This window comes from Camelus bactrianus, chromosome 10 (genome assembly GCF_048773025.1).
Source record: "Camelus bactrianus isolate YW-2024 breed Bactrian camel chromosome 10, ASM4877302v1, whole genome shotgun sequence".
In the NCBI taxonomy this organism is placed as follows: Eukaryota; Metazoa; Chordata; class Mammalia; order Artiodactyla; family Camelidae; genus Camelus; species Camelus bactrianus.
This window is the reverse complement of record NC_133548.1, coordinates 36,350,001-36,370,204: the sequence shown is the minus strand read 5'-3', so window position 1 is coordinate 36,370,204 and position 20,204 is coordinate 36,350,001. Positions and strand designations below refer to the sequence as shown.

The 20,204-nt window shown below is 50.0% G+C and overlaps 1 protein-coding gene across 14 annotated transcripts in view; it reads right to left on the bottom strand.

Moving 5' to 3' along the window:
* Positions 1-20,204, bottom strand: part of PLEKHA7 (pleckstrin homology domain containing A7) — a 207,619-nt gene that overhangs the window by 21,501 nt on the left and 165,914 nt on the right. For 10 of the 14 annotated variants that reach the window (XR_012509671.1, XR_012509672.1, XM_074372318.1 and 7 more), the window contains 9 exons: positions 16,011-16,533; positions 15,171-15,257; positions 14,463-14,582; positions 12,521-12,574; positions 6,822-6,902; positions 3,136-3,204; positions 2,882-2,962; positions 1,867-2,016; positions 1,154-1,255 (listed from right to left, as the gene is read on the bottom strand). Coding sequence is in view for 12 of the 14 variants with exons in the window: in XM_074372318.1 (XP_074228419.1) it covers positions 1,154-1,255; positions 1,867-2,016; positions 2,882-2,962; positions 3,136-3,204; positions 6,822-6,902; positions 12,521-12,574; positions 14,463-14,582; positions 15,171-15,257; positions 16,011-16,533 (1,267 nt within the window). In the remaining 2 variants the exon portion in view is untranslated. The remainder of the gene's footprint in view (positions 1-1,153; positions 1,256-1,866; positions 2,017-2,881; positions 2,963-3,135; positions 3,205-6,821; positions 6,903-12,520; positions 12,575-14,462; positions 14,583-15,170; positions 15,258-16,010; positions 16,534-20,204) is intronic. The other 4 variants (XM_074372315.1, XM_074372316.1, XM_074372311.1 and 1 more) reach the window with 3 other exon arrangements.

Here is a 20,204-nt window from a genome sequence, read left to right as displayed (position 1 = left end):
AAGTTCTGGGTGACCTCATAGGCCAACCTTAGCCACAGGCAAGAGTCTCTTCCATGTGGTCCTGGACCCGGCTCTCTGGGACCAGCTCCAAGTGGTGAGTGGAGGGATAGCAGCGCCTGGGAAAACCTCCTGGTCCACAAACCTAAACCCCCTCTCGAATTCCTTCTCTTTTCTCGGGGTGATGCTGGTGTCTAGATAGTCAACACATTCATTAAATCACTTCAGTGAAGAGCGCTGGCTAGAGCTACTTCATCAGTTAGCAACTCTAGCTCCTAAACTGGCCCAGCACAGGGCCCTGTACACAAGAAGCCTCAATGCTTGCTGAATTCAAATAAACTGAATTTATGTCAGAGCCCTGAAAGAGGAGACATGGATCTGAAGTTGGGTTTGAAAGTGGGTTATTTTCCATTTTCAAAATCTTGAGGGTGGGGTGGAAGCCTGGCTGGGCACCCCAATGAGGGAACACTGACAGCAGAAGGACCCAACCCGCCGCAAGAAGGAAAACCACACAGGACTTTCACTCGCTCACCTTTGGAGTCAGAGGCAGCTATCAATGGGCGGCCTGGCTTTAAAGTCGAGGAGGCAGGGCTCTAAGGCTGCCTCTCCTGAGCGAGGCAGGGGCCGCAGCCACAGGCATCGCCCAGCCTGGCCTCCAGAAATGCGAATGGCCACCTGAGACCAGAAGCGCCTCGATGAACGTGAATTCACACCACCGATCCGGTGAGGGCTTAATGACATCAATCCCCAGGAGTCAGGGAGGGAAGGAGGCGGGGCTTCCTGCTGCTAAGTGAGCAGCTAGGACCCCAAGACCAGGCCAAGAACCACAGAGGACAGATGACCCTCAAGTCTCCGTAAGGTTCTTAAGGTCAGTAGTAGTGTCTCCTCTGAGGGAGACAGTAGTCTCAAATGATCAGTACAGTACAGCATGGTACTACAAATGATCAGTAGTAAAACCTCTTAAAAAAAAAAAAAAACACCCAAGACCTTGTCTTTGAGAGCGGAGAGGCAGAGGGGGCTGAGGTGAGGCTTCTCACAACTGTCTGGCTGGGGGAAGGATTCCCCAGAGGAGAGCCTGGGGTGGTGAAGGGCCCCCACAGGGGTAGGCTCTCAGAAGAAACCAGAGCTCAGAAGGGATGAAGAAACCTTGGGTCACCTGGAAGAAAAAGGCTCTTCTGTGTTGCTCCTGCAGCGTCTGTTTCAGCTGCTCCACATCTCTCTCCAGCTTCAGGTATTCATTCCAGGCGTTTTCCATCTCCTGTGGGATAAGGAAGTGCTTCTCATTCTCAGTGGCCCCCCAGAAGGGCCCATAAGCACCTGTGCTCCTGCCCTCTGCTGCCCCAGCCGGGAGAAGGGGAAGGGGAGCCCAGTGAGCCCCAGGCAGGCCTCGGCAGAGAGATAGGGTTGTCTTCTCATTCACGCTCTGACCCTGGCCACCTGCCCTGTGCCCTCTCCCACCCTTGAGGATGCTTTGGTTCTCAGCTCCAGCAGACAGGGCCTGTATCACATCAGATGTACAAATAAAAAAGCAGAAATTCTGACATCTTAGAATTAACTGCACACGGATCAGGGGAACAACATGGCAGGCTGTTTTGAGACATCTGACCCTTTGGGTGTCACTGTAGCCATCCAGGAGTCACTGATAGAACAGCTTAAGGCACCAGTAGAGATAGACTTGTCAACCTGGACAAAGTAAGCTACAGTCAGGAGGCAGCCTGGAGGAGTTCTGCTACTCCAAGACTCTCACCCCTGGCCACCAACTCAACTACAGCTTGGGAGATGAGAAAAGTGGCCTCCTGGCTAGCCCATCCTGGGAAGGGAACGGATAGGGTAGGGGGGTGTCTGCCATCCTCCACACCCTCTACGCACTGTGGACTCTCTGGAGAGCTCTGCCCGGATGTGGACAAGGTCCTCCTGCAGCAGCCTCTGCTGGTAGGCAATCTTCTCCAGGTGCTGGGGCTGGTCTCGGTACTGTTCCATCTGTCTGTGCAAGACCTCCAGCACGGATTCTAGCTGATCCTGCATCAGACCAGGGCCAAAGAGCAAGAGGATTGTTCAGGACAGTCCCTTGAGACTCCCCCACCATGCCAGGAACTAAACAAACCTGCTGGATCTAACTGAGGCTGAAGGGCCAAGATCCAGCTGGGGGCCTGAAAGTCAGGGCCTCTGATTCCAGCTCTGACTCTGCCCACTGGGAGGACTCCTGGGACAAAGACGTAACAAATTTGCACCTCAGATTTCTCATCTATTTAGTAGGCCGAAGGCCATCCACTTCTTATGGGACAAACTATGAGGCTAAACCAACAAACAGATGGAAAACTTGCTAAGCTCTTGAAAAAAGAGTGTATTATATAGAAACCTTGAGTACCACAAACTTAATGCCACTTAAATGCAGAAAAGAAAAAATTCACACTAAACATCAGTGGCCCCCAGACCACTTCTCCCCTCCCACCAGAGTTGCTTCCTCTATTTCCCAGATCTCAAGGGGAAAGGGGCCTTAGGAAGTGAAAACCCCAGCCCTGTTATGACTATGGCCACCTTCTCCAAGGCAGCCCCCTTCCCTTGGGTTTAGGGGTCCAGGGTCATCACAAATAAGCCAGTGGAGCCCTCCGCTCCCAGGCTCACCTCACAGGGCCTCCAAGGAGAGACGGGCCAGGGCAGTATTAAGGTCGGGGAGGTGGTACTTGAAATAAGTATGCTGAGGTCTCCCTATACAGTTTCAGATAGAAGCTCCACAAAAAATACCCTTTAAACCCAAAGACACTGTTCTGGATACATTAATACCTGTTTTTCAATACTAACATGAGACTAGGCTACAGAGCGGAAAGACAGGATGACAAATCCCACACCACCCAGCCCAAGATTATGCAAAACTGGTGCATACTTTGTTCTCCTTGAGGGCTCGTATCTTGTCTTCTAAGTCCTGCAGGATCCTGTCTTGTTCACAGAAGACACTCAGTTTGACCTGTGAACAGAACAGGTTGGAGAGGGCCTGGGATGATGAGAAAAGTGCATGGCCTTGGAGTGTGATCAGAAAGCCGTTGGCTACAGAACCATCTAAACCCTGCCTGAAGCTGCCACCCCGGGTTTGGAGGTAGCAGGCAGCCAAGGGGTCAGCCTGTCACTCTGCTCACTCACGTCAATGTCACTCTCGGCAATCTTCACCGGCTTCAGACTTCGGTCCTTGAGAAGATCCCGGCCTGTCATCTGGGAGGTGAACAATTTAAAGGAGATTTAACTACAGGGTTCAGGATCAGAACTCAGGAAGAAAAGTTAGCCCTTTAATGGGCAGGTGTGGAAGTCTTGGCAGTGGCAGGTAGGGTCACAGCATGGAAAGGGCAAAAAACTTGGGCAATCCCTGCTTTACTTTTATGTGTATTTCATTTTAGGGAAAAAACAAAACCTTTTTGAGATCTTATTAGTACTCGTAAATTTCTCAAATGAACAAAAACAGACTTTCAAGTTACAGTATCTCCAGTGTAAAAAGCTTAAATTTTCCCCAAATGAGCTCAGTATGAATCTCAAAAGATTTGCCATTGATTTAAGAGAGAGTTTTGCTACTAAACCTGGGGTCAAACTCAGATAACAGAAGTCCATGACCCCCACCCAGGGCTGTGGGGTGGGTAGGCCAAGAAGAATGAGCAAATCCCCTGGGTATCATCAAGCTCTGATTTAAGAACATCTGAGCAGCCCACCTCCCCATGAGTAAGACCAGCCCTCCTCACTCTCCACTATTTGGGAAAAGGATCTGGCCAAGGGAAGAAGGAACCCAGAGAATGCCTGGTTGGGGTTTTCAACTGATCCCTGAATCGCTAAGGTTAGGCCGTACTTGTAATACAAGTTACAGGTTACCCTGTCCTGTCAAGAAAGGAAACCACAAAGCGGTAGGAAAAAAAAAAAATCACTCAGACTTACAGGCTAGTGGAATCCCACATTTGCCATCTTTCCCAGGACCCAGTGTGGGCAACATGTTGCCCATCTCTCACTGACCCATACAACACCAAGGCCTAACTCTTGAGTCCATGTTTTCATTTCCTCCAAATCTCCTTCTTGCCAAAAGCTGTGCAGGGGCAGGGGGACCCTTTTCAAAGACGCACCCCCACAGCTAAGCCATGGTCAGGGACAGCTGGGTCAAATGTGCACCATGTAAAGGAGGCCGTCTTGCTGAACTCCATTTTGCGATCTGACCAGAAAAATGGAGGGTGGAGCTGACCACAGCAGAGACAGGTGGCGTGTGTACTTTGCAGCAGGTCCCAGTGCGGATGAACACACAGCCGCTGGAGACACGGCCCTCACTTTCTCCCTGCTCTATCAAGTTTGTGAGTGTGAATCACAAGCAGAAATATATTAGCAAATATTCCCCTCAACTCAAGCCAGCCATGTATTCAACTGGCCGACACTCCCTTCTCCCTGACAAGTATCACCAGCAAGTCCAAAGGTCAAGGTCAAGGGAGAAGCCCTCTCCATGCCTTGCGCTGAGGACTGCGCCTGGGCTGTAGCCCCGCCCCCACCATTCCGATGCTCTGGTGGCACAGCAGAGGACAGGGACCACTGTCTTCTTCATCTTGGTAAAGTCAGCCCTGAAAGGAAGGCGTGGCACACTGGAAGGCACTTGGCAAAGTATTTACTGCCTTGCAGGTAGGTCAAAGGGAAATACATGCAGGTCAGTCCTAGAGAAAGAAGAACTCCAAATTCTGCTCCTCAAACTGGCAAATTATGTGTACATACAACCATACACACAGTCACAGAACACACTGACCACAGCAACAATCTACAAAAAACAGACTGTGCTGGCTCCTTGGGGACAAGGGGTGGGGGGTGCAGGAAAGGAGAGAGGGTTATTAATCACAAACAGCAGAATTTCCCAGACAAGACTTGGGCCTTTAAACCCAGGGGAACCCAGCAGGTAGAGGTGGGGAAGTCTTCGCTGTGTCACAGTCCTTCACCAGAGTGAGGGGTGATGAACTTGTCTACTCTCCAGGGTGCTGACCCTTAGCGCATTTCCCAGGAAGAAACCATTTTCAAGTGGAGACATGCTTTGGGGAGTTTTCCTCTTAGCAAAACTCTTCCCTTTATGCCAGTGAAGCTTTTTCCAGATGATATCTTTTTTGATACTGAAATAGCAAGGCAGAGACTCTAGCTGAGCAGGGCCTCATTTACCCAGCACCATCAGGCAAGGAATGAGGTGTTTCTACACAAAAAGGGCACTTTCAGAAAGCTGAGTCTTTCAAACTTTTTGATGGAAAGCCTTCTAAAAGTATGTCCTTCACTGCCTTCACAGAATACTGAATATAAATTCAACCTTGTGGGGGATGAATCAGAGTCATGATTATAAAAACCAGTAATGCAGAATTTCTTAGAAGTCCGTGTTTAGGACTATTTGCCTACTTGGTTAAATGTTCCCAAATTTCCGTGCTTTCACTTCCACTTCAGACTGACATGTTTCTCTTCTCTCTGAGGATGTTAGCACTCCCTCTTTCCTAAGAAGTCACTTTCTCTTTGTCCCCCTTTTAATGTGCTGCTTTTAACGTGCTATGAATTAGGAATTCAAATGACTGAGTCCCTTAGGATTAGAAACTCAGCAGAGGTGACACATTTGCTGTTCTTTCCTGTCTCCCTTGCTCCATCTGGGTTTGGTGCCCATTAAAGGACATTGTCCCACACCTGGGTCTGCCACTACTATGGGCCTTAGTAGCGATACGTTCCGTCTCCCCTCACTAGTCGGTAACCTAACTGGGCTGACTGTGGGGCCTGTGATGCATTTTCTCTGTATCCTCAAAGCCCAACCCAGGGCCCAGCATACTGTGGATATTTGAGAAGCATCTGCTTAGTGAGTCTGTGAATAGAACAAAGCAAGGTGACCTGGCTGTGCTCAGGGCCTGAGACCATTGCCTAAGGGTTAAAGGTCACAGGCTTTGGAGCACGGGCTTCGTGACAATGTTCACACAGCTCAGAGGTCCTTTAAGCTTCTGAATTCAGCTTTGTTCCAGAGCGCCAAGGCTACTAAGACACAGCCATATCTAACTTTCCTTTTCAAATTGCCCTTTGTGATAGCAATGTTTAAATCTATTAAAAGAATCAACTATGGGTCCCTGGCATCTCTGTGACCAGGAAAAGTGAAAGTCAGTGGGCACTCATCCATTTGAAAGAGTCTCTGCTTCAGAAAGGAATTAAAGGCTGCCCAGGCATCTTACTCCCCTCCACCACATCCCAAGACACCTGTACTCAGGGCTCAAGATGACTGGACACACACCTGCTTCCCAGCCTGCAGCCCCCTCTGGAATGCTGTAAAAGCTGGCCACATTTCACACACCACTTCTGCACCACTCAAAGCGGGGCATGGTGAGGGTGGGCATTTTACCCTACTCCAGTTCCAGACTGTTTTCAGACAACACCCTGCCCCGAAGAAGAGCCACGCTAATCCCAGGGAGGAATCTTAGGACACCCGGCTCCTCCAAGGTGACCAGGAACTGCTGCTCCCTCCCAAGGAATTCATGCTCTAGGTCAGCCCTCACCGCGGAGGCAGACAAGTGACAATGGAAACACAACACAAGCTGGTGGCAAGCTAGGCAAGCCCCACCCCCTCCCACCACCCCCCATGGCAGCACAAAAGATGGAGCCACAGAACACCACGGGTGAGAGGCTCAGCCTGCGCACCAGCCAAAATGCTGAGGGAGCTTCAATAGAATGAAAATAAACCAAAATGACTTGCAGGAAGCCTGGGGGCGGTCAGGAGAGCCCCTGGTTAAGCAAGTGATGGAGTCGGCACTGAGCCAGAAGCAATGGAATGGCCCCGCCTGGAGACACAGATCAGATCATCTTACGCTTCTCCTGGGCCGACAGCCCCGTGCTGACTTCTTCAGCACTTTGTAAAGCACGTTGATCAAAGGTTCATTATTTTTTATCTGTTCCAAACAAAAAGGCAAATACAACAAAACGTAACAGGTGAGACATCAAATGACATTTGAAGGAGCCAGAATCTGGGGAACTGGCCAGGGGAAGCCTGAAGGAGTATGTGAGGGTTGTGCAGTTCAGCTGAGGAAGTCTCAGTCTGGCTACGCTGCTTCCCAGCTGGGGGACCTCTCCAGACTTCAGTTCCCTCCTCTGTAAATGGGGGTTCATAAGCGCTGCCTGATGGATCTTCGCACAGGCCAGTTTATGCGAGAGTGCCGATTTTAGTGCCCGTGCCCTCCCTGGTTCTGCCTAGGAGGTGAGGGGGGCCTCTACTTCTTCCTTCATCCTCCCTGGTCACAAACTATAAGATACCGAATGTTCAGAGTGAAGCATTAGTCTCACCCCTGCCCAACATTTTCCACCTTTGACTCCACACTTCAAAAATGATGTCTTACCAATGATCCCAAAGGCTTCCAGCTCCTTTGAGGGAACACTGTCTCCATCCACCAAGACGCTGCATCCCAACCCTGGCTCCAACACTGGGACCACCCAGGAGCTTTAAAATGTATGGACGCCTGAGTCCCACTCCAAGAGAATCGGGATGTAACTGGTCTGGAGTGGGGCCTGGGATTCTTAAAAGCCCTCTCCTGGAGGAGACTAATGTGCCGTCAGGATTGGGAACCACTATTCTAAAAGTGGCTCTCAAACTTGAGCAGGCTTCAATCACCCAGAGGGCTGTTAATATTCAGACTTGCTAGGCTCCACCTCCACAGGTTCCCACTACGCAGCTCTGGGGTGGGACCCAAGGTTTTGCATTTCTAACAAATTCCCAGGAACTGCTGATGTTCATTTGGGATCACACTTTGAGGACCATTGCTTGGAAACCATGTTTCTCAGCCATGGCTACATATTAGAAACACCTCAGGGGTTGTTTTTCTTCTTCTTCTAACTTTCTTTTTTAAAGAGTAATATCTGAGTATTACCAACTAAATCAGAGTCTGTAAGGGATAGGATCCAAGCATTCATATTCATTTAAAGACTCCCCTAGTTGTTCTAGTTCATGACCGGGTTAACAATCTCTCTCCAGAACAACAGACCTCAATTTAGTGTGCACAAGAATCACCCCAGCGCTTGATTTTAAAAATGCGGAATTCTGGGCACCATTACCAGAGGTTTTAATTCACTGGAACCCTCTAGATCTGCAATTTTTTTTTTCATCAAGCTCTCAGGTGATCCTGAGATAGATAGTGTCCAGACAATGACTTAAGAAATTGCTCCAGAAGCTAACTGGAAACAAACCCTGAACAGAGAAGCCCAGCTCTCAGGCTTAAACAGGAAGAGTCTGAAGGCCAGGCACTCGGCATCACTGATGACATCCCCCGCCTCTGGGGCTGACTGCAACTTGCTCCTCCTAAAAGGCACCACTGCCGGCACCCTCCACCTCACTTTCCCAGCTGTGCTTCCCCGCTGCATAAAAACAATTCAAGCTGTCAACAGCTGAGAACCTGCACACTCCCTTTTCAGACCTGGCTGGGGTGTAAGGGACTGAAGAGCAGAACTTTAATGCCAGAAACACAATTCAGTGAATTCAGCTTTAGGGTGGGCAAAGGACATGGTATACAGAAGAAAGAAGGCAGGTGTGGAGTTAGTCACTGAGTTCACACCCCAGTGCAGAACTCTGCAGAAGTCACCTCTCTGTTACTTGGGTTCCTGGTTAGTAAGGTAGGGATAATAATCCTTATTTGCTCAAAGTTGCTGGGAGGATTAAGTGAAGCAATGAACATCCGGTGTCCAAACATTGCCAGGCAGGAACAGACGCTTAAGCAACATGAAATCCCCTCCACCCTGGCACCGCCAAGTAAAATGCCAAGGCAGTAAACGTTTCCAGAAAGAACAGTAATACAGAGAGTCTTCTAAGACAGTGGAGCCTGCCTTTATTTGATCACTTGGCACCCCAGCAGGAACGCTCACTTCAGGAGAGCAAACTCCACAACACACGGGCAAGCAAACACCACCAGCTGGTTCTGAAAGCTGAGTGTCAGCTGATGGGGGTGGAAGCGACATGGACTCTGGATCCCTAAGTCTGTGGCCTTTGGGACAAGGACACAGGGGGACTCTAGGCCTCCTAGGGGCAGGGCAACCACACCCTTCTCCAGAGAAGTTCACCTTCTTATTCTCCCCACAAGGACCCAGGAGGGACTTCTCACAAGAAGATGGTCACAGTGGGGTGCGTTCATTGCCATCTCCACACCCAGGCTGGGCTCCAGGGCCCAGTTCACTTATGTCCTCAGAGGCCCTCGTCTCAGGAAGCCCAGCTGGGCTCAGCATCAGCTCCTCCTGTCTAGCGTATCAGAGGCTCTCAAGAGCCATCGGGCCTGAGGGCGTTCCTGATCCGGTCACTCCTCCCATTCAGTGCTCACCTGGCCTCAGCTGCATCCCAGTGATGGGGAGGTCACCACGACCTATGGTGGCCCTTTTAGAGTTTTTCTTCTACTACACTGAAACCTGTCTACTTGTAGCTGCTATCCACTTGCCTTAATCCCCACCTTAGACCACGGAAGACACATGGTAATATTTCAGAGCTTTACAGACGGTCTCTGTGTCTTGCCTGAACTGCCCATTCCTCCGCAACCATCCGGCACTGCAGCTGTGTGGCTGTTGATGCGTTGCCTGTTTCTGCCCAGTTTGCTTTCCCATTAGGGAACCCTTCCTTCTCTTCACAGGGAGGCTGGGCTGGGACAAAGCGAACCTGGGTGTGCAAGCGGCCACTTTTCTTCCCTGGCCACGTAGGAAGTAGAAGAGGGGCGATGTGCCCAAGCCCCTGGAAGGCAGGCCCTGGCCACGTGAAGCAGCAGATTCCCTTCGTGGCTCAGCCGGCTGATGTGGGGTTTAGACGCTGTGAACAAAAGCATCCCATCCCACCTAATACACTTCTTAGCCATGGTTCTCACAGTTCCTCAGCACCTCCTTTGATTCCAGCCCTTTACTCAACTGGATCCTGAAGTGAGACACCCATCTGGGATCTGAGCAGAGCAGACCCACTGCCTCCCTGATTTGGGTGCCCTGTCCCTTGGAAGGAGGCCAAGGTGGCATGAGCCTTTCTGAATGATGACTCACACACAGCACAAACCCCAGCATCTTTTCCCACACATGTTGCTGGTAAGCCAAGCGTCTCTCACCTGCTGGTGCTGTTCATTTGGGGGACTGGTTATCTAAGAGGAGCTTAGCAACTGGAGTAACAGCTATAAGACCAGGGAAGTTCTGGTATCAACACAGCTGTTTTCCATGACAAACAGTGACACCATCTAATCACTAGTTAATGTCCTGGTCACATTCAGCTCCTAGCTGATGAAACACCCCAAGGATGCACCTTGCTTGTACCACATCATACATACTTCCTGGCAGATGGACCCCAGTTCAGCTCCATAAAAGACTTAATGCCTTTGGGTCCACAGTAGAAGCAACATTTTAAGAGTGGCTGGGAGGCAGGGTGATTAAGAGCACCAGCTTCAGGGTCAGCCCTACACCCAGATATCAGCTCTCCAGTAACTACTAATGTGGCCTTGGCTTTGGGAAAGTCATTTACTTCTCTGAGCCTTAGTTAGTGGGAAAAAGGTAACACCACCTCCCTCAGAGGGCTACAGCAAGGGTTACATAATTTAAGAGAAATAAAGTAAAACGTGGTGACTGACACACATTATACCCTCTACTGCTCTTCAGTTTATGCAGGCAGTCAGGACACGTGAGGACTCCTGGCTCTGCTCTGCTATCCTGTGCCTCAGTTTCTCTCTCTCCCTAGATCCCCTTTATTTAGCTCAAGTTCTTCAGTCTTTAAACAAAACAAACCTGAGCTGGATCCTCTCTCTAGATCAACTGTGAGTTTCAGCTATCCCACAAACAGGAATCAGAAGACAGATGTTTCCTGCACCTTCCTTCCTAAAGCCCAGGACAGAAGCAGGAGCCTGGACTACCTGCCTCCACTTCCCCCTGCCCCAGACATACCACCCTCACCCTCGCTCTCCTTGGCTCCCACTGTTCCCTTCCCTTTAATCTCAACCAACCCAAACCCTCTGGTTCTTTAAGGCTCCAGACACGTGCCATCTCCTCCAGAAGCCTTCCCAGTATCACAGCCCACAGTGATCCTCACCCTCTCAGCTCTGAGCCAGACAGATCTTTGTATACTCACTGCAAATAAATCGGTGTTATTTGGGGATATTTTCTTTCCCCAGCCTAGATCGTTTGGAAGTTTCTCGAGTCCAGAGAGCCTCAATTTTTCTCTTGCATCTCCCTTAGGCTTCTCCAGAGGTGGGTATACCGGGAGTGCTCAGCTTATTAACAGATAATATAAGTCAACTGAGCGATTCCTAACCAAAGGCCCCGATCTTGCCTCAGAGTCAGGAGGCCCCCCATCTGCTACCTTGGGGCCTAGTGTTCATACCCCTGCTTTTACAAGGCTGGGTGCCGATCCCTGGGTTAAAAACATCTCAAGCCAGGTACACTGGGGGCTGGGAGAGGCATGCCCCCATGGCAGTCACCTGGGTGTCCTTCCACGGGGCACCTCGCCCGCCCTCTTATACCCGTAGTTAATTAAAGGTCACATTCCTTCAGTCTGTGTCATGGCTCAGATATAAGAAGAGCTCTTCACAGTGGGAGCTTTCAGAGAGCTGTGGGGAAAAAAACAGCAGCAGCTCTCTTCCAAGCAGAACGTCTCTAGCTTCCACAGCAGCTTTCCTGGGCTTTCTCTGTGTTATGGAGGCTGACTTAGAGCCTGAAGCTTTGTCATCTACAGGGAGGGTGTTCATCTCCTAAATGCAGATGGGAGACAATTGCGCCCCTCAGAGCCACATAAGTCCATGTGGAACTTGCTCTCCCAGCAACAAAACTGAACAATCCACCAAACTGCTTGTGCCTGAAAACACACATCAGTGACACCCCGTAAACCAAACCCATCCCCACCCCACTGGAGGCTCTGAAGAAGCCACTGGTTACTATTTGGAGGGAACTTGAGGTTCTGACCAAGGACAAGAAGAGATCAAGCCCTCATGCCCACATTCTGTAAGCCAGAGCCCTTACAGCAGAATTCACAAGAAACTGGGAAGAGCCCAGAGTCTGAGACTGTAAGAAATAAAACTCTCCTGAAAGGTACAAACTTCTAGTTATAAAATAAGTTAAGTCATGGGGATGTAATGTACAGCATGGTGACTATAGCTAATAATATTGTATTACATATTTGAAAGCCTCTAAGACAGTAAATCTTAAGAGTTGTCATCACAAGAAAAAAAATATTGTAACCAAGAATGGTGATGGATGTTAACTAGACTTGTGATCATTTCCCAATCTATACAAACATCAAATCATCATGTTGTCAACCCAGAACTAATACAATGTTATATGTCAACTACATTCAACTTAAAAAGTAAACTTTTCAAAAGCCACAGCAACATAGAAAAATAAAAAACTCAAAAACAAAAAACTCCCTTCTGATGACAGAAGATGTCTTCATTTGGAACCCTTATTTGACGAGACCTGCACAGCCTATGGCTTTGGGCTGGGCTCCAACGAGGCTGACACCGTCAGGAATCTAAGCATCCAAAAAGCAAGGGAAATCAAGACCCCTGCAGCCACTCACCTTTAGGTCCAGGTACTCCAGGTCTTTCTTCAGCTGGAGGTAGGTATCGTCAGCCTTTAAGTGAAGCACAGACAGAAAAAGACAGTTATAAACACCAAGGGGTCCGTAACTCAGGGCCTCATGTGTAAATCATTCACACCGTGCAGCTTCGGGGGCAAGAGACCACAGCAGACAACACATCCAGGCCACAGAGGAAGCGCAAATGTCTCGGTGCAGCTCAGAGCCCTTTCAGCATGGTGGGTCCTGCGGGTCCACCATGTGGGGAAAGCCAGTTTGTCCCCTCATTGGATGGGGGCAATTTGATGGGGAGGAGAGAGAAAGCACGGACAGAGCTAGACAGGTCTACCTGGAAGAGCCTCAGCGCTCACCAATGCTCCAGTTCTTGTCATCAAACCTCTGCACTGGCCACTTCACATGCATGAAGCAAAATGACCCCCTGATTGGTGTGGATGGATGCCTGCAAGAGGCAGGGAGATGACCTAGGTGACCCAGAGAGGTCCCCCTATGACCTTGTGTTCCAGAAAGATAAGCACCAGTAGCCGCTACAAGTTCCCTGGAAGTTTTGGCTGCCTTTGCTCAGCATGGAGCCAACGCGGCTGTGTCATGAGCTAGATAAGGAAGGCGCAGGCAGACCTACCTGCCTGCATCGTCTCTGACAGCCCGCTGGGTTCTTCAGTATGACTACCAGAAACACTGAGAACAAGGAAAAGATTCTTTGATTTCCTAAAACTTGTGCTTCCCATGTAACAGATCACAGAAGCTAACTGTGAGCAGAGGGCCTATAAAAGCTTAAGAAAAATAGTGTAGGCATGACTTTCTCAGACGACTAAGAGACTTCCCAGCAAGCCAAAGCAAGCCAGGGCTAGGAAGGTGGTCCAAGTTTACAGCTCTGATGTAAAACAGACACAAAAGTAAATAATGTGAAATGCTCAGGCAGTGCTTTTAGGCATGAGAAAACCTGAAGGACCACTGCCGGGGACACCAGTGACTTGCACATCTTATTTCTGCCCCTAAACTGTCCCCTTACCCATCCTTACTTCCTCAATCAGCCCAGTCTGACAGCAGTAAGAGGGACAGAGCAGAGGAATGTTATTAAAATATCACTGGAATTAACAATGTAAGATTTCTGCACATGCTCCCTTACATTCGTTTTTCCAAATACATTTCCTGAGTCCCCCAGGCCCCACTAAAACAGGACAGGTAAGGAAGGTGACAGTCTCATCATTCGCCTCATCTGCCCTCTGCCTACTTCTGTGCAGCCTAAAGGGCTCAGCCTCATGTGGACCAGCATCTTCTCTAAGCCGCTCAGGATGCCCGGCGAGAACAACCGCCTGGCCGCTCTTTGAGGAGCACGCCTACAACCCGTCATGCCTTGGAAACAGTTCAGAACACTGTGCCAGACAGGGCGTGGATTTTGGCTCTAGCCTGCATGCCACTAGCTGAGGGATCCTGGACAAGTCACTTTGTTACCCGCCCCCTTACCTAACCTGTCCCAGGTTACAGTGAAGTTCACCAGGTTGAGGGATGTGAGGACGCTCTGTCAACCAGCAGGGCACTGTCTGGATGAGACAGCCTTCTCCCTCCAGGCTGATGCACACCTCGCAGCATCCCAAAGAGCGCTCAAGGTGGCAACAAGGATGACAGTCAGCACAGCCCTTTGGACATGACCACACACCAGCCTGGCAGTCACTACTCACAGCCACAGAAGCCACAGTTCAGGTTCCTCACACCACATGCAGCCTCCTCCCCAGCACCAGGGGCTTGGGCCCCAGCACGGCTGCAGTGGCTGGCAGCAGCATCCAGAAGCAAACAGGCGGGGGACAAGGGAGAGAGCCAGACAGCAGGACAGACTAGAGCACGGGCACGAGGGAGCACGGGCCAGCATGTCACTCCTTTTCCCCCGGGGTGGACCCCGGCCCTGAGAGAGCCCACCAGAGCTGACCTGGCAGGTGGGGAAGGTCAGCTGGTGCTGCAGCAACTGGCCGATGGCGAAATTTCGCACACTGGCCAGCTTGGCCTGGTGCCGCCGTAACCGGGTGAGAAGCAGTGAGAGCTCCTCCAGCTGCAGGCATGTAGACACATCACGAGGAAATTAGCCACCGCAAGAGCACGACGCTATAACTACTCTTCACCCCGGTGCCGGGACAGCACTGATGTGACACCCTGAAGTAATTACTGCGTTAATTCTCTCATTAGGACAAAAAAAGTGACTGGCAGAAAAAGCGGCGGCAGGAAGTAGTTTTCTCAGGAAACAGCCACCAGCAATGCAACCTCACCCAGACTCAAGCTCTGAAGACAGTGAACTAATCAAAGCAAAGACCGGGAAGAAAGGACAAGAGCTAATGGGAGAAGAAAACAGGTGGCTGGAAAATGCTGCAGACTAAATGCTGCCCGAAAGAGAAGAAACACCACATTCTCCTCCACTTCCCCCAAGCAATTCTGCTGACCTTGGGAAGACCCAGTGCCAGTGGGCTGAGCCTGAGCAAATCATTTGACTTCTCTGAGCCTTAGTTTCCTCATCTCTAAAATGGGGTTGATAGCTGCCCTTTGGATTGCACCTGACAGGGTCAGGGGAGAACTCTGATGGGATTAGCCTTTCGCAGGCTATATCAGATCATTCACCAGGAGGCGGAGAGGAGGCACCGCTTACCGATTTTCCATGTAAACTGGGAGCGCTGACAGTGTGGGTCATGTAACCCATGGAGGGCATGGAGCGTCGGTCCATGTGAGAGGAGTTCTGCAGTGAGGAGACAAGAAGTCACGTGAGACAGGGCAAGGAGACGGAGCTGGGGCCAGAACCTCTGCCACTCACTGCCAGGGCAGCCGAGCACATGGCACTGCACCTCTCTGAGCCTTAGACTCTTCTTCTGTCAAACGGGGATCCATGTCTTTCTCACCGGGTTATAACAACAACAAACTGTGAGAGCCCCTCAGAGAGTTAAAACTTAAGTCAAGTTAGTATAAATAATTGAACTAGCTGAACACAGACATCTTTTCCTGCCTTTCAAGCTGCGAGGAAGCAGACTTCTAGTTGTGTGACCCTGTGCAAGTAACTTCATTTCTTCATGCCTCAGAGTTCTCATCTGTGAAACAGGCATACAGGTATCCCCCTGTTTCACAAAAGTTTGCTTTATGCCACTTTGCTTTTACAGAAGACCACCTTACTACCTCTTCTTGATAACCGAAAGAAATCCAAAGAGGATTTTCACTTTTACAGAAAAAGGTACTTGCCTCTTCACTTCACACCATTTTGGCTTATGAAAGGTTTCACAGGAACACTTTACTTTTAGGTAGTGGGGAGTGGGGAGCCTGTAATATGAGCGCCTACCTCATAGGGGTGTTGTAAGAATTAAAGCAAAGCCTTTAGTGCTGCACTCAGCACCTATACGTTCTGTGTAAATGCTACCTATCATAATACCAAACTGCTCAAATTTGTGTTCAAACCATGTAAGGCTCCCAGCACCCTAATGCTGGGCCTCCGGAGTCTCACCTTGGTGGTGTGGCCCCATGCCTTCCTGGGAGAACCCCCCAGCGAGATGTCCACACTCCTCCTCTGGTCCGGTGGCTTCACAGTGACCCTCTCTGCTGGCGTGTGTGGCCGCCGGGGTGGGAAGACCCTCGGGGGTCCCGGGGGAGGGATGTCCGAGGGAGATGGAGGCACAGAGATGGAGCGGGGCACCTCTAACATGCTCCTGCTGCGGCCCTGGTCAGTGAACTCCGGGGAGCTGGCACCGATGGGTGCCGTGGGGCTGCCGTGGCGGAACTGCTGGCGCTGCTGCCACTCGTAGAGCTGCCACACGGTGCCATCGCGGTGTGCCCGGCGCTCCTCGCTCGACATCTTCAGGTGGCTGGCTCGGTCCTGCGCGTACTTATAGTCACTCGGCAGATTTCGAGGAGGGGGCGAAGAGCTCCCTGAGGGGTGTCGGGTGCTCTTGGGAAGAGTCTGGTAGTTTTCTGGGAAGGACAGGGGCTGGCTGGGACCCTGGCGAGGAAGGGTCTGGTTCAAGGGCAGGCTGAGGAGAAAGGAGAGGACAGGTAAGAGGACCAGCAAGGGGTCTGCTAGGCTTCTGGAAACACAGCCAAGTAAAACCACAAAGCCAGGCATGTGAGAAAAGCCAGAAAGACCCCCACAGAAACAATCAAAGGAGACACCCAGGACTTCAGTCATTTCTTCCCTTCGCAGCAGAGTCCAGAATCATTTTCTCTATCAACCTTGGAGTGTCAACCCCCCTACTGGGCTGACCTGGCTGTACTATACCCATCACTTCAAGTGCGGTGTGATTAAACCTGCCCTCTTTTGTTGTCAGTCAGCTCTTCCAATAGGTGTGCATATTTCTAGGAAATGCCTCCTCCCAGTCACCAAGACTTTCCCTAGCGCCAAGTTCTGAAGGTTCTTAAAGGAAGTGGCTGGCATTAGTTCTTTTCTTTCCCTTTTACTCTAGTCCAGATACTAATTAATTCCCTCCCCCAGATAACTCTGAGACTTTCCTAAGTTTCCATGCCGTACACAGTCAGCTGCTTAGATCCAGTCACTCCTGCGCTCCAAAAACTTCAGTGGCTTCCTGCTGTGGGAGGGGAGGGTACAGCTCAGCAATAGAGTGTGTGCTTAGCATGCACTAGGTCCTGGGTTCAATCCCCAGTACCTCCATTAAAAAAAAAATAAAATAAAATAAACGGATATTACCTCCTCCCTGCTGCTTATGAAGTTCAATCTAAACCCCTCTGCCTGGTACTTATAGCCCTCTAGCACCTGACCTCAACCCACCTTGCCTTCCTGCTGTTTCCTCACTGCCCCTCCTACTGGGGCCAGGATCAGACTGGGGCAAGTTGGGCGTTGAGGGTCAAACACTTATGGAGGCATCCCCTCCCAGGTGCACCCCTGCACCTGCTGGGCCCTTATCTTGCCTGGCCTCCTACACACCTGGGCAAAGGAAACTTTTTGCAGTGGAAAAAGCAGAGGTAGTCTGAACTAGGGTTGAGTCCACCGGCTGTGTGACCCTAGGCAGCTTACCTGACTGCTCTGAGCCTCAGACTCCTTAACTGTAACATGAAGACAGAAACACCTGCCTCATAGGGCCGTCCTGAAGAATAAATGAGACAAGAGAACACAGGCTCCACGCCTGACTCGCAGAAAGTACCTTTACCAGTGGGTGCTCCCTCCTGCCTTCTCCTTATTCTCATAATACTGTTCCTCCTTCCCCTCCCTGTATGAGCCCCCCTTGCCATATCACCAAATCTCACTCATTCCCCAGGACACTGGCCCACGCCTGTTCCACGGAGGCAATGCCATGCCCTCGGGCTTCCTGCTCTGCTCTGACCTGGTTACTGTACAGTCTGTAGCTTTTCCAAGGTACTGTGTTGACGTAACCTTCTCCTATTTGCAAGATGTCTCTTATCCAACCAAGCAGGAACTGTATCTCACATTCTGTGCTATTGTCCACAGTCTGAGAAAGTCCTGACGCACAACCAGCCCTTCAGCAAATACTCCGGCTCGCAAAAGCTGGACAGGATCAGGAAAACTACTATGAACCAGCCATTTTATTTTCTGAAATAAAAATTCAGCAAGGAGCCAAGGAGAGAGTCTTATTAAGCCTTATTAAGCCTTGAGAGGCAGCATGATGTAAAAAGACAGGTTTTGGAGTCAGGCCTGGGTTGGAATCCTGACTCCACCTTCATCTATCAATTTCATCTCACAAACCTTCACATAGTGCTTACCATGTGCCAGACCTTATTCTAAGCCAGCGCTACTCAAAGTGTAGTCCGGCAGCATCAGCACCATCTGGGAACTTATTTGACATGCAGGTTATCGGGCCCCCACTCGAAACCAGAAACCCTGGGGGTGGGGGCCCAGCCACCCGTGTTTTTAGCTATTCTCTTCATTTTTTTTTTTTAAATTTAACGAAGGTACCGGGGATTGAACCCAGGACCTCGCGCACGCTAAGCATGAGCTCTACCCTCCCACCTGTGTTTTAACGTGGCCTCCAGTGGCTGATGTTTGAGAAATGCTGCTCTAGTTGTTTTTAAACTCATCTCATCACTTCCTACCTATAGGACCTCAGGTTAGTGTCTTTTATGTCCTCCCTCTCCTTACTGTAAAATGGGGCTGTGAAGAACCATTTAATAGATTGTTGTCAAGATTAGAAGTGGCTGTCATTCAAAAATGCTAGCTTTCTTCTCCCTTTTTATCTTTATCTTTACAATTACAGGAGGTAATTTTAAGATCTCTTCAGCCCAGACTTTCCTGGCTTGTCTGCTTGCCACCAGGTGGCAGGGTTTGCTATTGATTTCCCAAAGACAGAGAGAAATATGTCTCTGAGGAAGGGGCCGTGCCTGACTCCTCAAACAGCAGTGCTGGCAGCGGCAGAAACCAGGCTGGGGGCTCCCCCAACGGAGATCATGACTTTACCATCCACTGTTCACTCTGCCTGAAGCAAAATGCCAACCATGCACAGCACGTCTTAGCCACGCTCCCACCATACCGCCCGCAGTCTGGCGCTGTGGCCCACTCCTCGTTTTGCCAGTCATGCCCAGACAGTACGAGCCCCCAGTGGGGCAGTGCCACAAAGCCCTCAGCTCATCCTCTAGCCTGCGCCCTCCACTTATGCACTGCCTGCCATCCCCCCAGTGCTAGCCATCTGGGGGTGACCCTAAAGACCCCAGTGCAACAGTGAGCCCTGGTGCCAGAGACCAAACCATGGTAACTAGCTGACGGTGGAGGGAGGGACACAGGTGGTAGGGTTGTAAAATGAGGTAAAGGTCCCCTTGGGAGCATGCAGGAGCTGCTATGTCCCTGAGAGCAGATCCACTGGCTGGCCCCCAACCCAGCCTTATCTAAAAAGAAGGCTTGGGGTCTCCTGCCCTCATACCCTGCTCTGTGCCATGGGGCCTCCCTGTTCCAAAAGGCACCAAACAGGATATTTTGATACAGCCACTATAAAATGGTCATATTGAAATGTGAAATCAATTTTTATAACCAATTACTTATGCAGTAGATAGTCCACACCCAAACTTCCATATCAATTGTGCAGGAATTTCACATTCTACTCTGTTCCTCATGGTAATGTTTGCATCCCTGACTCTGCCCCTACCCCTGCCATTTTACTTCACAAGTATGCATTACATTAAACACCAGGAAAAAATTAGAAGGCTAGAATTTCAAAACAATCTCATAGAATGTGGTAAGATTCTAAGTGTATATCAGTCTGTCCTCCCAAACCATCATTATAAAGGAGTTTAATAAAGTAAAATATATACATCTCCAAGTACTAAAAGAATAGTTAGAAACAATGCCCTGTGTGGTCTAGAGCCGCAAATATGAGATCATATTACAGTTCACATAACCCTCCTTCCAGTGTGTACCGTGCTCCATCTAATGAGATCAGCACTGTCTCAGTCCCACAGGGCAGGGATATCCCTCCGCTGTAATTTCACAGAGGAGGTTCCTTTGTTAACCAGCCAGATATACTTAAAACTTGACTGTAAGAGATTACAAACTCATCTTTAAGGAAAAAAAAAAAAAAAAAAGATAACTCTGGGATGCAACATGCAGTCCTTCCCAGATACAAGTGAATGATCGGAGACTGAGCACTCTGCTTCCTCACAGACTGACAGCTTTCTTCTCCAAAGGGTCATCTTCAATCCCTTTTACTTTTCAGCCCACTGAGAACAGCTTCTACCACTGGAC